Here is a 16,266-nt window from a genome sequence, read left to right as displayed (position 1 = left end):
AATTCAATAAGTTCTTCTTTCTCAAAATCTATTTTCCTTTTTTAGTTCTCGATTTTTAATAGTCTATTTAATTCAACCAAATATTCCAACAGAAACAAAGTTCCTACTTCCATGAAACTCATTGTTAAACATAGCTCTGTGGGCCCATAAACCTAAATGAAAGGAAAACACAAATATCATCTTGATCCAAAATGTTTGTGGCCTCAATAAGTTTTTATGGAGGGCATTCAATCATCATTGTTTCGTGTGGTGTAGTCCACCTGAGATTTGGATCTACTTCATTTTTGGGCCATCCACTAAAATGGGCTGAAAAAATTAATGAAGGGTGTGGATATATAGCACATACATAAAGTGGGGCCCCACAGTCATGGCTGGATGAGAGAGAGAGAGGAGCTAGCTGCCAAGGACCTTCAGCTATGCCATACTTCTTTTTTTTTTCCCTCATTTTTTTAAAAATTGGAAAGTCACATATTGATCCGTCCCTGTAGATGCGGCCGCATATCTCGTTATGGCACACCTGTTTGAAATCGGAGCTTTACGAGGTAGATCGCATTGCTTAATCTTGCAGCAACTACACTTGCATTGAGACTAATTTTAACTCTTCCGATTTCTAATTGGCTTGGTCCAGTCAACATAATCACATATGGAGTCAGCTGAGTCATCCAGAGTCAACGCAAACCAAGTGCATCGTGACCCAGTGACGCAAGGATGAACATGATGAGGTTGATCACCGTCTTCCTTAAAGATAATTATTCCGAATTTGCGAAGCTTATGAGAACTCTCACACAGACTTCTTGAATCCACAAGGAAAAAGAAAAAAAATTAAAAATAATATTCATGAAAATTTGTAAATTGATTGATTGATATAAATGAGTCTATAACCCTTTAAATAGGGATATCAAGCCTTGAAAGAAGTTTAGGAATTAAACCATAACTAAAACTCTCTAAAATTCGTAACTTACTATTTATAGTAAGTGTCATATGTGGCTTAACCACGTTATTCTCCTAATTTTTCTAAACACTTTTTATGTTGGATACTACTCCTAAAGCCCAACGGATGAAAAGTTACAATAAAATCAAAACTTACTACAAATAGTAAAAATGAAAATAAATATGAAATTCGACCGTCAATCTAATGGAATCTTGCAAATTTGGTGTGGGCTACCAGGCAAAGCCGAGTTGGTTGGATAAAGTAGCTCGTCTTAACCTAAAATCATATATGGTACATTGAGTAACTCATTCCAGTTTGCGAGATATGCGTATTTTAAGGTTCTGACAGTCTTGATGACTTTTGCCTCTGATCGGGCCTTCTCTGATCCATCTTGGACATGAAAGTGTCCGTGACCAGCTCTACGTCAGTCTCCTTCACTTCGAAAGAACTCGTCCTCAAGTTCTCGTGCTTTTTCGGTTCTTAATACTTAGTTTAGTGCGCCGTAACGATATATGGATCAAAAGTTATGATACGGTCTACATTCTTTTGGTCCAACCATGCTAGGAATGTATTTGTGACACGTTCTACATCAGACCCCTCAACTTGGAAAAAAAAAACCGTCCGCGAGTTACTCAAGGGACTTGGTTCATGATTCTGTGATAACTTTTGATGCCGATGTTTATTAGCACTTTTTTTGTACTTGATATTAGGTTCTTGAGCTGAAAGAATACATGTAAGCTCTCTTTGACTTGACTCTGCTCTCCTTGACTTGATTACTGTAGATTAGTTCATTCACTTGTGCTTGCAAGATCTGACATTCTTTTTGACTCACCTGACAGTGAGGGCGATCGGGCAAGCTAGCCCTAGGGACAAGGCCTATGTGATGTTGGATGTCCCTCATGGGGGGCAATCCATCAAGTAAATCTTCAAGCCACACTTCTTTAAATTCGTTTAGGAATGGCCTTAAACTTGGAGGAATGTTTAAGGGCTTCGATTCCTCGCCTTTTACCATTACGGCATATATCTCGCCAGTTTTCTTGAATTCTTCCATAAAATCTCGAATGGTTAGGAGGGAACTCCCATCCACTTTAGAAGCTTCAGGGTGGTTCTCTAGTGCCACAGGGACAATGATTATCTTTTGATTATCCTTGACAAAGATGTAAACATTGTCTCGCCCTCGGTGGGTCGCATCACAATCCGACTGCCATGGTTGACCGAGTAACATATGGCATACTTCCATATCGACCACGTCACAAAGTATTTCATCCTTATAAGTTTTTTCAATTGAAAATGAGATAGTGTATTGTTCAGTTACCTTGGTTTCGTTCATCTTTTTTATCCAGTCAATTGAGTATGAGGAAGGATGTTTTGTCGTTGCTAGCTATAACTTGTCCACCATCACTCTTGAGACGATGTTCACGTTATTATCAATGTCTATGATTACATAACAGACCTTGTCGTTGACGGGGTGCACCATATATGGAATATATTGTGTGGTTGTTGATGTAATTTCTTCAGTGGGGTGTACGGTTATCGCCTCACAACTAGAGATTTGTCACGATCCTCGCCCGCCCATTCATCGCCATCTGCTCCTTCCTCAGTAGCTTGCTTATGTTCATCATAGCCAAGATCTTCTTCTACGGCCTCACCTTCATTGCCCCCCTTTGTTAATGGCTAAGTGGGTTGTGGGGCGTTGAGGCATAGATGGGCCACTCCCACTAGTTGTAGAATGTTGAGGATGTCCTTGTACTAGTTCTTTTCCTTGTATCAATACTAAATCCTGTGTGGGACCCATCATGGGGGGCCGAGTTGAAGGGTAAGGCTAAATATGAATTCTTGCAAGCTGTGTTTCTGCCATACCTACCAACTGGACTATTTCATCTACTGTCCCGACTAGGTGCATCTGAAATTGGTCCTGAATCTCCGATCATAACCCAGATATAAATCGTGCTACCTTCTGTAATTCGGTTTCTGACAGATCATTTCATGTTGCCAACTACTGAAATTCTTCAGTGTAATCTGTGATGGTTCGATTCCGCTGCTGGCAATTTTGGTATTGTTGAAACAATACATGCTTGTAATCACTTGGAAGGAATCGTGATCGAAGAAGGCATTCATTCGTGGCCATGATGAGATGGGTGCCTTGTTCTGTTGGGCACGTGAGAGTTGTAATTGCTCCCACGATGCAGAAGTACCAGATTTTAATTTAAACGCTCAAAATTTCACAATTTATGCTTTGGCACGTTCATGTAATCAAAATATCTTTTTACTTGGGCTAGTCAATCGATGAAATCTTCTATACATAATAAACCGTTAAACCTAAGAAGTTCGGCTTTACCTTGATTGTAACGCCTTGAAATTTGAGTACATAGTGTGCACCTTCAGACCTAATTTTCGAGTCGTAACTGGTACAACAAGTGTACTAACTCAATTCCTTAATCAGTTTAATCAGAGGTGATAATTACATTCAGTCTAAGTTCCACCCCAACTATAATTACACATACATAATACTTAGCACCAATCAACTAAGCATATATAAATTGTGACGACCCTTAAAATAATATAAATCTTAAAAATTATTTATTTATTATATCATCATACTATAAATATGTTTAATCCAAACTAACATTATTTCAATGAGATAAATCTAAACAATTTCTTAAAATCTCAAAATTAATACCAATATGCATTATACGCTAATCAAACTATTTTAGCAAATAAATCATATAATCAAAAATGATCTAATGCCCCCACTTCATCTTCAGATAAGTATAGCCATGTTTCACATGGGTCGTGTTCAGATGCGGTAGATCCTTCCAGTTCTTGTGCCACATCATCTGCTAATGGCTCTTCTGTACGGTTTTTCTATCAATAAAAAGATAAGTTGGCTAGGCTTAATGAAATAACCCAGCATGGTTCATAATCATAACAATTAAAATAATATAAAAATGTATGTACAATGATATGGATGCAAATGGTGTATAAATGCATCAGATGGGATGATCGTCCATCTGCTTAGGTTGGAGGTCATCAACTGTTGAGGGTTAAATATTATATATTAGACCCCAGTTATTACCTGAATTTACAAACATAATACTGTTTAACGGCCCATTTTAATCGTGTTTGTGATGCAAGGTGTATTTAGGAGCCTGAACTAAAAAAGGGTACTAAAAGTATGGATTTAATGCTCTGAAGTCACCAAGGCAAGGGACGGACCCCAGGGGACCAAGATCAAAGAAATTACATGCCAGAAATCTGAGAAAATCAGGCCACTCACGTTAAACGGGCTCGAAAATCGTCCAGAATACAAGATCATAGGGTTCTCACTGTCCGTTCGGCTCGAAACTTCATATATGGCCTGAGGACCATAAATTAACCGTACACGTCAAATTTTAACCATTGGATCCTTGTGAAAGTGGCCCAACTGACAGATCAGCCCCTGAAATCCTGATTTGAGGCCCAACCGATATCTGGATATGCTTCAATTTTGGTTTCAACCCCTTAAATGGGCTGACAAAATGGTTGGACGGATCAGATTTCTCGAATACATCACTGTGGGACCCACACACGTGATGCATGTACACGGCCACCACGCACCGGATCGAGTTCTTGGTCAAAGTGTCTTCGACCCATGATTTCTTTAAAGAAAACAAGAAACGCCCAGCATCCTTGCAACCGACCGTGGTTTTCACTTATGGGCCCCATTCAAATTTACACATGTGAATCGTCAGAAAACGCAAGATGGACGACGAGTTGGTTTGATACAGTGGACTGCACCAAAACCTGACAAAAACCACTCCTTACTGACTAGTTTTTCGCCAGAAATCCAATGAACGGGTCGGATTTCCCTGAAAACACTATTGTGGGGCCCACGGAACATGTCAGCCAACTTGCGTAAGTAATACGCTCGTCCGAGAAAGCCGCTTATTCTGAGCTGATCAGCAACCTTGGCTGGGATCGGACTGACGATCCCAGCCGTTCAAAATCCTCTTATGGGATGGCCGACCAGTCCCAAGGAGTCTAAACGGTCTGGATGATAAAGAATCTCGAAGATATCTACCGCAAAATGAAACCAAACGCAAGCTACTTTGCATTTTTCTGCACACGCCTACTGTGCTGCGTAAAGAAAACGCACACATGAAGTTTCTTCCACCGACTATTCTCTACTATAAAAGGAGAAGGAGAGAGGACGTTTGAAGAATCTTGAACGAGAGAGAGAGAGAAGAGAGAGAGAGGCGGGTGAAGACATCTTTCAATTTTCCTTCTTCTTCTTCTTTATTTCCTTTCTTTCTTTTCCTATGAATTTGTTTAGAAGTATTTGCTTGATCATGTCAAGCTAAACCTCTTAGCTAGGGCTAAGAGGTGAAGCTTGTAGTGAGATGAGAGATTTTTCTTTATACCTTTGATTTAAGTTTAAGTTGAACTGATTTTGATTCTAGTTTGATTATAAGGAATGCCTTTAGTTTTTAATGGTTTGTTGTAACTCAAATTACAATGGATCTGCAATATCTTCTGGTAATTTTCCTGCATTATAGGGATTATGAATTTAGGAATCCCTGTTGTTCACCATCGTCTCTTGAACATGGTTGGATGACGGAACCCTTCCTAATATTCATAATTCTCTTGGATTGATTGTGGGCTAGTTAACTTATGTTGTTTGCTTTGTCTCATGGGCATGGTTTTGTGGTGGCATTAAGCCGAATTCACACCCTTCTCATCTCTTGAAAACTACATCAAAAGGAAGTTCAGATTTGAATTTTAATGTTATACCTTCCAACTGGATAAAGATGGGACTCTAAGTCTAGTTGTGTTCTTGAATCAAGCGTAGATCTCCCTGATCTCTACAAGTGGATCCTCTAAATCCCTAGTTTCTTATCTTTGAATTTACAACTTTTAGTTTCCTATTTCACCATTATACCCTCATATTCACTTGATTTAGATTTTATCTTATTCTAGTTCTAGTTTTGGTTATTTTCAGATTACGTACAGGTTTCAGTCCCTGTGGATTCGACCTCGGTCTTACCAAGTTTATTACTACATCACAACCCTATATTTGAGGTGTGAACATCAACCCGCATCTACTCGTTAGGTAGGCTTCCACCTTTTGGTACGCTTGGGCATAACCCGCATCTGGTAACGCTCTATTAAGATAGACATTTCTTCGAAGGAGGGCCCCTAGGATCGACCATACATTATGCAAATGCAATGAATAATGGATGATATATAAATGCATATTTTTCATATTCGACATAGTCGATCAGAATATTCACATATGAATGTAGCGTATAATTATCATAACAAAATACTCAAATCAGTATATCAATCAATCAAACAATCACAAACGATTTTATTTTAATTTTAATGAATTATGAGACAAGTTGGGTAACTCACCTGAGTCTGATAGTAGAATCCACAAGGTAAATGGGTTGGTTTGAATTCAGATATCCTATCAGTTATATCAACAACATTATTATTCATCTAGTTATTTTACATAATAGGGCCCACCTTGATATACATCCTAAGTGGTCAAACCTAAAATGATCAAATAATTAAAATTATATGTTTATTAAATTTAATTATCAAGATTTACATTTTCTTTTTAAGATCCTAAAATTGAATGTTAAATACTTAATCACGACGGCCCACCGGATGATTGGATCATCCGGATTCTTGAGGTCTTCGCATATCTTGCCCTACACATTGGATGAATTATGTAGATCTAACCACATATACACCAATGGCCTATATCGACTTTCTCCGCTAAGTGATATCAATCAGTTGTGCAGAAATTTAAGCTTTTCTTATTAAACATTTATAGATTTGACTCTTGTGGCCCATTTGGCGGTCAGATCGATCTGAAATTCAAGGCATTGTTATCTTTTGGTGCTTATGATCAAATGACCTGTTCAGATCTATCTTAACACAATCAGATTCCATCTATTCAATTTATTCTCAAAATATTACTAATCAGATATGAAATCATAAAAGCATCACTTTATTAAAATTTTCTCTACACACATATATAATGATCGTGTGGATGATCCACACCATCCATTGTATAGATCGGAAAAAAATTAACAATATAATAAAAAAATAAAAAGATCTAAGGGTTGGAACTTACCTAATCAAGTCCTCTTAGAATCTCCTCTCCCTTTTTCTTTAAGGCTTCCTATCTTTCTTTTTTTTTTCTATTAAACAGAAACTTCTTCGTATCCATTTTTAAAAAAACTAGGATGAGCACATCCTCCCTTATCTTGAATTTGAATTTTTTTTATGATATTTGATAAAAAAATTATTATTATTACTACTTCAAGAATTAATCGCTAAACCTCTCTCTCAATTAAGAACGTCTCTACCAACTCAACTATTGACTTGTTTTTTTATTTTTATTTAAAAATAAAATCTTTAAATATTTATTTTAATGCATCAAAATTTAGGGATGTTACATCGATAGTCTCTTTCAGCACGATATATACGATTGCCCTCATGGATTGGTCATCCGGCAAATCCTTCATCAAGGTCCTCGTCACTAGAGCTCGAATTATCTGGTGCGGCCCTACAATTCACCACTGGTAGTGCTTTATGAAAATCAGGGTTATGCAGTACAACAACTACGAGTGGTTGAGCATCACCTTGGGCTCGGGGTGGAATCAGCGCATCCGCAAGACAGTTAAGGGTTTCCTGTAACCCTTACATGGTCAATCGACTCTCCTAGTGGAAAGCTTACATTCTTTCCAAAAGATAACGAAATCTTGTATCACCGTCCACAGGATTTTAGTTTATACCTTTGTTGTTTGCCATCAGCCCGAGGGGAATCTTCGCTCTGATATCAATTGACGAAGGGATGAACATGATGAGGTCAATCACCATCTTCCTCAAGGATAACTATTTCAAATCCACAAAGCTTCTCTGGACTCCTCATAGAGACTTCTCGAATCTACGAGGAAAAAGCAAAAAAATAGAAATAATATTCATGAAAATTTGTAAATTGATTGATTGATATAAACGAGTCTACAACCCTTTAAATAGGGATACCAAGCCTTTAAAGAAGTTTAGAAATTAAATTGTAACTAAAACTCCCTAAAATTTGCAATTTACTATTTATATTAAGTGTCCTGCATGGCTTAACCATGTTATTCTTCTAATTTTTCTAAACACTTTTCATGTTGGACAAAACTCCTAAAACCCAACGGATGAAAAGTTACAATCAAACCAAAACTTACTATAAATAATAAAAAACGAAAATAAATAGGGATTTGACCGTCGATCTGATGGAATCTCGCAAATTCAGTATGGGCAACCCAATTATGACAGGTTGATTGGATAAAGTAGCTCGTCCTACCACAAAATCATATATGGGACGTCGAGTAATTCATTCTAGTTTGCAAGATATGCATGTTTTCAGGTTCTGACGGTCTTGATGGCTTCTGCCTCCGATCGGGCTTTCTCTGATCCATCTTGGACATAAAAGTTTCTGCGACCTGCTCTACATCACCCAGTCAGCCAGTTTGTGACCAGGCCAATTGAACTCTCTAAGTCCTGGGGTGGCAAACTATGGCTTGGGCATACCAAGGATCGACACAAGCCTGGCCCATTTACACTCCTAGGAATTTAGTCTCCAAGGAGGTTGAGAAGTTAATTTGTGTTCTTTCTAATGGCAAGACCAGAGATTGGTGGATAAGGTATAATTATAGATTGTTGAATGAGGATTTGAGCATGGACTAGGATGAGTAGGATCCATGAACATTGGATTTAAGGATGGATTGTCAAGTAAGGAACATAAAAGTAACTTTGAAAAAAAAAAAAAAAAAACGGAAAATGGGCTTAATCAGTCTACGATTTTGCTGGAAATTGGGTAGAATCCCTGTGGTGATGATCTAGTGTTATGTGGTTTCGTAGTCTTGGATTGCAGGGCCTACCATTTGAAACCCACCCCTCTGATTGGTATAGGACCATCATCCTTGCAAGGATCTTTTAAAGCACTACATGATGGAATCCAAGATCAGTCAAATCCATTAAAAAAATGAAGAAGAAATTCTTCTTGAACTTTGCGGCTGGAATCAGTCACTACCAAAAAAAATGATCAAAGCCATTGGGGAAGAATTACGCCAACGTCGGTGTTGCCTTGTTTTTCTTTCTTTTTTTTTTTTACTTTGTGCATCTCACGAGCCCAGGCGGATCAATATCATCCACCCATTAGCTAGGGTGTTATAAATCTCTAATCATGGCCTAGTTTTAAAGTGTCACGGGCCATGCTTGATGTACGGGTCTCACAAGCCGTTTTATGACCCTACATCCAAGGCATCGGCTGACAACTTATTCCTTTGATTCGATGTTCAATCAAAATAAGGTGTTTATCATCTCCAAAGATTTCAATAACGTAGATCATAGTTTGGAGGTTAAAATCAGTGAAAATGGAGTTGCATGGAGCTAACTCGAATTGATTCACCCATACAACCCAAGTCAACAAGGGTTTGGTTGAATTATGGTGTCAACTCAAAGTAGGTCCAACTTGGACAACTACACCATGCTCAGAATCGATAGAATGAGAGGTTTGACAAAAAACAGTTTTTATTTTTTTGAACGTTTGGAGGATTTTATTTGAAACAGAAAATGTTCCATACTAATAGATTCAGGTCCATCCATGGGTTTGATGCATAAGATCTTGTAGCTAGGGGTAGCAATGGGTCTGGGTTCAGGTCAAGTCAGGATTTGCTTCAGCCTCACCCATTTGCACTGGACAGAAGCTCACAAAAGCTCAGTTACTGAATACATTATTATTATTATTATTTTTAAAGAGAAGGAGATTTCATTCATATCACCTGAGGAAGAAACAAAAGGATACAGATTTCGGGCGCACGCAGGCAAACAAAAGGAGCCCCGGGATGCCTATCGTATGTCTATACAGTAAACAGAAGAAAAAACAAAAACTTGAATCAATCTGGGAAGAGCTGTTAAGTCTCCCTTACCGCACCAATGCCCGCTTTGTCCAGAAAACACAGGCCCCGAATCAATCTGGGAAGAGCCGCCCTCGAATCTGTCCAAAAGGTCTCCTGATTAGCTGCTCCCAAGCGAGTTACTGAATACATACATTATGTGGATGAATCTGTGCTTATCGTCAATTAATTTGTTTAGATTTTAGGTTGGGTGATGAGGCGGGTCATTTGGCCAGCCTATTGATAGGCTATATAGGCAGGTCGGGTTGGTAAGGGTCAACCAGAGCCCGGCACATGTAATTAAATGGGCTCTAAAGTGTGAAGCATGACCCACACTAACAATTTTGCTTGGCTTAAACCCGCCTTAGAAGTGGATCAGTCCAGTTGTTCCCCGCTCTGACTTGACCCATTGCCACACTACGTGTAGCACTTACTAATGATGCCTGGTTTGATTAAACTTGAAGGTTTATTTTTTTTATTTTTTATTTTTATTATTATTATTTTAGAGATTGTGGGAAAGAAAGTATAACGACTGTAGAACTTTTTTTTTTACCTTCAAAATGCAAAATCCCCCGTTTTCTGAATCTCATAAAGACAAACATACACCAAATAAAAAAGAGTAACAGATTCAGATCATCTGATTCAGGCCTTCTTTGGGGATTTGGTTGCTTCAATACTATCCTTAGCTTTCTCAGATTTCTTGGGAAGAAGAACTGAATGGATGTTGGGAAGAACACCACCATGAGCAATAGTCACACCGGCCAACAGCTTCCCAAGCTCATCATCATTTCTAATAGCTAGGAGAACAAGACTTGGGATGATCCGAGTCTTCTTGTTGTCTCTTGCAGCATTTCCAGCAAGCTCCAAAACCTCTGCTGCTAGATACTCAAGACCAGCAGCTAAGTAGATGGGAGCGCCGGTTCCAAGCCTCCTTGCATGTCTTCCTTTCTTCAGGAACCTAGCAATCCTTCCAACAGGGAATTGAAGCCCGGCCTTAACAGATTTCGAGATGGCCTTGCGTCTTGCGGAGCCTTTCCTTCCTCCAGCAGATTTCGTTGTCTTAGCTGCCTCCATCTCTCTCTCTCTCTCTCTCTCTCTCTCTCTCTCTCTCTCTCTCTCTCTCTCGACTGGAATTTTTTCAAAGAAGATGTGAGACTCGACTGTAGAACCATGGAACCATTATTTAGATCTTTTATATATGTTATTTGGATAGCAAAGGAGATAGTGAATTCCCATAATCAAAGTCTAACACACAAAATACAAGGTATACATGAGCTTTAGTGTATGAGTGTGCGCTTAGGAGAACTCTCGCTTCAATTCTTTTTTCAGACCAAAATTAGGTGAACAATATTTCTTCAAAAATAGCAGAAAACAGAAAGTCGGGAGTGTATACTGCAGAAGTGTATTTTAGGTGTGCTTCTCGGTTTTACAGGCTTAAAGCTAGCTCATGTTTCTCAGATCACGAGAGGAAGAAGGCAGATTTGCTGCACCTTCTTGCTAACCGGTTCAACTATTGATTGGGTGCAAATATCACCTCAAAGATAGTGTTCTTTAAAAGACCCTTGAACAATAATTTCAAGAATTTGGCAGAGAATTTTCGCTGGACTTCGGCATAAAAGATTCTCCAAGGCACACAAGCTTCTGCGCCACTTCTTTCATGGTCGGTCTCTCTTCTCCTTTCAAACTCAAGCATCTTCTAGCAATCGCTGCAATAGCTAGCAAATCCGCCATTTTTGCCTTTTTCACAATTGCTTTGTCTAGAACCTCATGCAAATTTCCTCCCTCTATATAAGACAGGAAATGCATTACCAGGCTACTATAGTCTCGTGTCTGTTCATGTTGGACAGGCTTCCTTCCTGACAAAAGCTCGAGCAGAACCACACCAAAGCTATACACGTCGCTCTTCTCTGTGAATTTTCCATTTTTGAAGTATTCAGGATCCAAGTATCCTATAGTCCCTTTAACCGTTGTCGACACCCGGATTTTATCTATTGGAATAAGCCTAGAGACTCCGAAATCAGCGAGCTTGGCTGTGAAGTTCTCGTCTAATAGTATGTTGGATGACTTGACGTCTCTGTGGAAAATGGGCATTGAAACACAACTGTGCAGGTAAGAGAGAGCGTCTGCAATTTCAAGGGCTATCTGAAGGCGGTCCGTCCATGATAACTGAATTGTAAGGTTGGGATCATGATGGAGTTTCTAGTATAAAGTACCACCGGAGATGAATTCATAGATGAGTAAAGGAACTTGGGTCTCTAAACAACAGCCCAAGAGCTTGACAATGTTCTTATGATTGATTTGGCTAAGGATGACGACCTCGTTTATGAACTGATCAACTTGTCCATGGGCTACATCTTCTGGTTTTTTGACGGCAATGATTGATCCATCTTCTTGGGTTCCCATGTAGACAGTACCTTGGCCGCCAGTTCCTAGAATTCTGCTGCTATCATGGCTGCCGGTGGCCTTCTTGAGCTCAAGGGCAGAAAAGATTTTGATATGTTTGATAGCTGTACCTTTGGTGGGAGAAAAATATTGTTGTAGCAGGAGGCCTCCATTCTGACGGAAGTACTTGGCGTTGAGATTTCTGAGTTGTCTCTTCTTTTCAGCCGAATAGAGAAAATACATACATGGTGTCAGCAGCACAGCGCTCATGACAGTAACTGTGGTGAACAGGAAAACAGAATTAGAACATTTTACATTTTGTTCTGCATATTCTGCTTGCTGTTTCGCTAGTGAAATAATGGAAGATGTTCTCTGACCTACAACAATTTCAACCGTTGAAAAGTGGTTGTGGCAGCCAGTTCCGGATGTAAAACCGTTACCCCAAGTCCCTGCTGGGCAGCGGCAGAAGCACCCAGGAACTCTCTTCTCGCAAGTAGCTCCTGGAACACATACACTGGAAGGGGAGTTGCACTCATCAAAATCTGCGTATGGAAGCCAAATAAAAAATACTCAATTAGCAAAATGTTTGCAATGAATACTCGACAAACATGTATATATCTATTTAGGCCAATCAGCTGTTCAGAGGCTATGAATCACCTTGGCATCCTTGCGTGCCATTGAGATAAGGGTTCCCTCGATACCCATAAGCACATCTGCAGAGATAACCAGAACTTGTAATGCTGTCAACACAGGAGCTGTTCTCCCCACATATACAGGAATTCAATTTTTTAACTTGGCTACAATTCTCTTTTCCAATGGCCCACTCGAGCTTCATATGGATGCCCCTGTTGAAGTCGGAAAGATCTGCGCTGTGAAATTGTAGCTTCCATCTTCGACGACAAACCCGTGACTAATAGGGCCAAATCTAGTAATGATGGATATTCGGAGCGACTTACTGATGTTAGGAACATCAACTTGGCAGCAGCCATGCCCATTGCAAGAACCGTTAACCACCTTCTCCCCGAAAAGGCATATCGGGGTGCACTGTTTGAGTGCACTCACAGTGTCTGAGATGGATCCCAATGCATTGCATCCCACAACAATGAACTTATTCGAGTTGACAGGGAATGTGTAAGGACTCTCTTTGGGCAGTTTGATTAGAACATTCTGTTTGAATACACGATCTGGTTGGATTCCGACTTGTTCCTTCAACACATTCTTCAAATTATATTTCAAGGTAGGGACGGATTCGGCTATGAAGGGGGTGGAGTTGATGTGCACTTCTCCCGGCAAGATCTCAAGGAGTTGAAGGTTCGATCGACCTAAAAAGGGAATGCCTTGGGTGCAGTTGACTTCGAAGCCAGGGTGGAAACATCCTTTTCCGATTCCGAACGGGTAAGTGATTTGGACGTTGCCGCATTTTTGTAGGCAATGGAGATATGGAGGTGTAAGATTGCTCGTTACAAAGATGGAAAAGTAGCGAGTGATTGCAAGCAATGAGGAAAGGAAGATTGTGGAGATTGCCATGATTGAGGAGGTTCGTTATGTTTTTTGTTTGGTTTTTAAAATCTGTGATGAAATGCACATGGGCTCATGTCGATTAAAACAAGGTTCAAACTTCCAAGAAACTCTGTTAAACAATTTGCACGAGACAACAAGGTCTGGTTTAACATGGAATTAACGGACGCTGTTTGGATGGTGATGCAACACTAGCGACTTAGCCGGACGCGGATTGGGTACTACTCCTACCTTGCTAGTAACGGACAGGCTTTGAAGGCTCACCGTAATGTTTGGGTTTTATCCACACAATCCATCTGTTTTGGCATATCATTTTAGTACGAAAGATCAAAAATGAGGTAAATCCAAGGGTAAAGTGAACCACATCACAAGGAACAGCGTGTATGATGACACCATAGTTGAAACCTTCTTAGGAACCACGGTGATGGTTAATTGCAATCCAACTTGTTAATAAGTTTGTATAGACTGGATGAATGGAAAACACAAATATCAACTTGATACTAAACTTTTGGGAGCCACCAAAAAGTTTTCAATGGTTAGTGTTTCAATTCAAGCGTGTGGATCACTTGAATCATGGATTTGCCTATTTTTTAGCTTGTATCCTAAAATGACATGGGAAAATGGATTGATTGTGCGGATAAAACACACGCATATGACGGTGGCCCATTGAAGCCCCCCTGAGATCCTTGGGGCTGTAGTAACCAATCCGCATTCCAGCTAGCTGGTGTCAATGCTCTTTGGTCCCTATCATGATGTAAATGTTTTATCAAAGTCTTACATCCACTTTTAAAACTCATTTTAAGGCATGAGACCAAAAATGAGGTAGATCTAAAGCTCAAGTCGACCACACCACAGGAAACACCAGGGATCGTACAGTTACCATTGAAACCTTCTTGGGCTCACTGCAACGTTTATTTACAATAACCTGTTCATAAAGTTAACACAACAGATTGCTCAAAAACTGAGTGTCCCACAGGAAGTTTTCAATGGTAAGAGATCAATCTCAACTATTTCCCGTGGTGTGGTCCATTTGAACTTTTTATCTGCCTCAGTTCGGGGATCATGTATAAAACACATACATCACGGTGGGCCAACAGAGCTTTGACACCAGCTAGTTGGCTGTTGTTGGGGTCGCTAGCCAAATAGCGTCCGGATTCAACATTTCCTGGTCATACGGGCCATTGTAGCCCCAAATCCAACGCCCATGATCAACACTTCCTTGTCATGTGGGCCTTCATGGCTCCAAATCACTGCTCTCTCTCTCTCTCTCTCTCTCTCTCTCAACCATCCATTCGCAGGCAATTGATGGGGCGGATAGTATCATATGATTGGTGCCACTCAGTGTAGCTAATCTGATGAACAGTTAGGACCAGGTTGGCCCACGTTAATGTTTATTTGCCATCGAACATGTTGATAAGGTCACACGGACTATCTCGATGAATGGAAATCACAAATATCAGCTTGATCTTAAACTTTTGTGGCCCCCAATAAGTTTTCTTATGGTGGCCATTTAATCACAGTTATTTCCCAAGATGTAGTCACCTAATTTTTTAAACTGCCTCATTTGGGACCCAACCCTTGAAATGAGCTGGCAAAATGGATGGACGGGGCAGAGATACAACACATGCATCAAAATGAGCTCTACAGTTTTGACTCAATGCTATTCCGGCATGACCAAACCTGCTCACAGAGGATGTAGCAGAGAAAAGTACTGAAGTCACAATGGCAGCAACAACAGCAGAAACAGTGAAGTAGAAGAAAAAGAAAGAGCAAAGGACCCAGCTGAGTCAGGACAAAAACGTTAACGTTACCAAGAGCTCATTTCTTCTGCCTAAGAAAGCTACAGCAGTCAAGGCCCACCAGATTACCCAGGTTTCATGCTTTCGGCAAGCTTCGCTCCTGCTAATCTATTTGAGAATCCCGCTCATCGAAGGGAGAATTAGGACAGCAGACTTGCTCCCCCTAATTCAGAAAATTGAGAACAAGGTTGCAGGATGGAAAGCGAAAATTCTCAACCAGGCAGTAAAGCTGGTCCTTATCAAACATGTCCTCTTCAGCTTTCCGATGCACCTTCTTTCAGTAGTTTATATTCCGAGGAAAGCCTGCCATCTGATTGAGAAAGCCTTCTCTCCATTTTTTTGGGGAACCTCAGAGAGCAGGCAGAAAAGACACTGGGTTAAATGGGAGGATATCTGCTTCCCAGTTATAAAGGGCTGTCTTTGTATCAGAAGGATCACAGATGTCATGCTTGCATTCCGCTGTAAGATGGCTTGGAGACTTCTTGAAGGTAATCTCTATGGCCCAAGCTTTTTGGAGCGAAGTATCTTCCCAATTACTTCATTAGGGATGGCACTCGCAGATTAGAAAGCTCCTCTCTCTGGAAAGATATTCAACCAATTCTTTTATCCTCCATCCACCACTCTAGATGGATGATTGGGGAGGGAAACATCCTCTTTTGGTCTCAGAACTGGACAGGTGGAGGGCTGCTCTCAGGTGTTT

The 16,266-nt window shown here is 40.1% G+C and overlaps 1 protein-coding gene and 1 pseudogene across 1 annotated transcript; both read right to left on the bottom strand.

Annotated features, from left to right (window-relative positions):
* Nucleotides 1-10,442: 10,442 nt before the first annotated feature.
* Nucleotides 10,443-10,956, bottom strand: LOC131218886 (probable histone H2A.1). Its single transcript, XM_058213754.1, has one exon. The coding sequence runs from the start codon at nt 10,939-10,941 to the stop codon at nt 10,510-10,512; it is 432 nt and encodes a 143-aa protein (XP_058069737.1). The 5' UTR covers nt 10,942-10,956; the 3' UTR covers nt 10,443-10,509.
* Nucleotides 10,957-11,030: 74 nt separating this feature from the next.
* LOC131218877 (wall-associated receptor kinase-like 8) lies at nt 11,031-12,539 on the bottom strand (annotated as a pseudogene).
* Nucleotides 12,540-16,266: the final 3,727 nt, after the last annotated feature.

This window comes from Magnolia sinica, chromosome 1, assembly GCF_029962835.1.
Source record: "Magnolia sinica isolate HGM2019 chromosome 1, MsV1, whole genome shotgun sequence".
Classification (NCBI taxonomy): Eukaryota; Viridiplantae; Streptophyta; class Magnoliopsida; order Magnoliales; family Magnoliaceae; genus Magnolia; species Magnolia sinica.
This window is presented reverse-complemented; position numbering and strand designations above follow the sequence as displayed.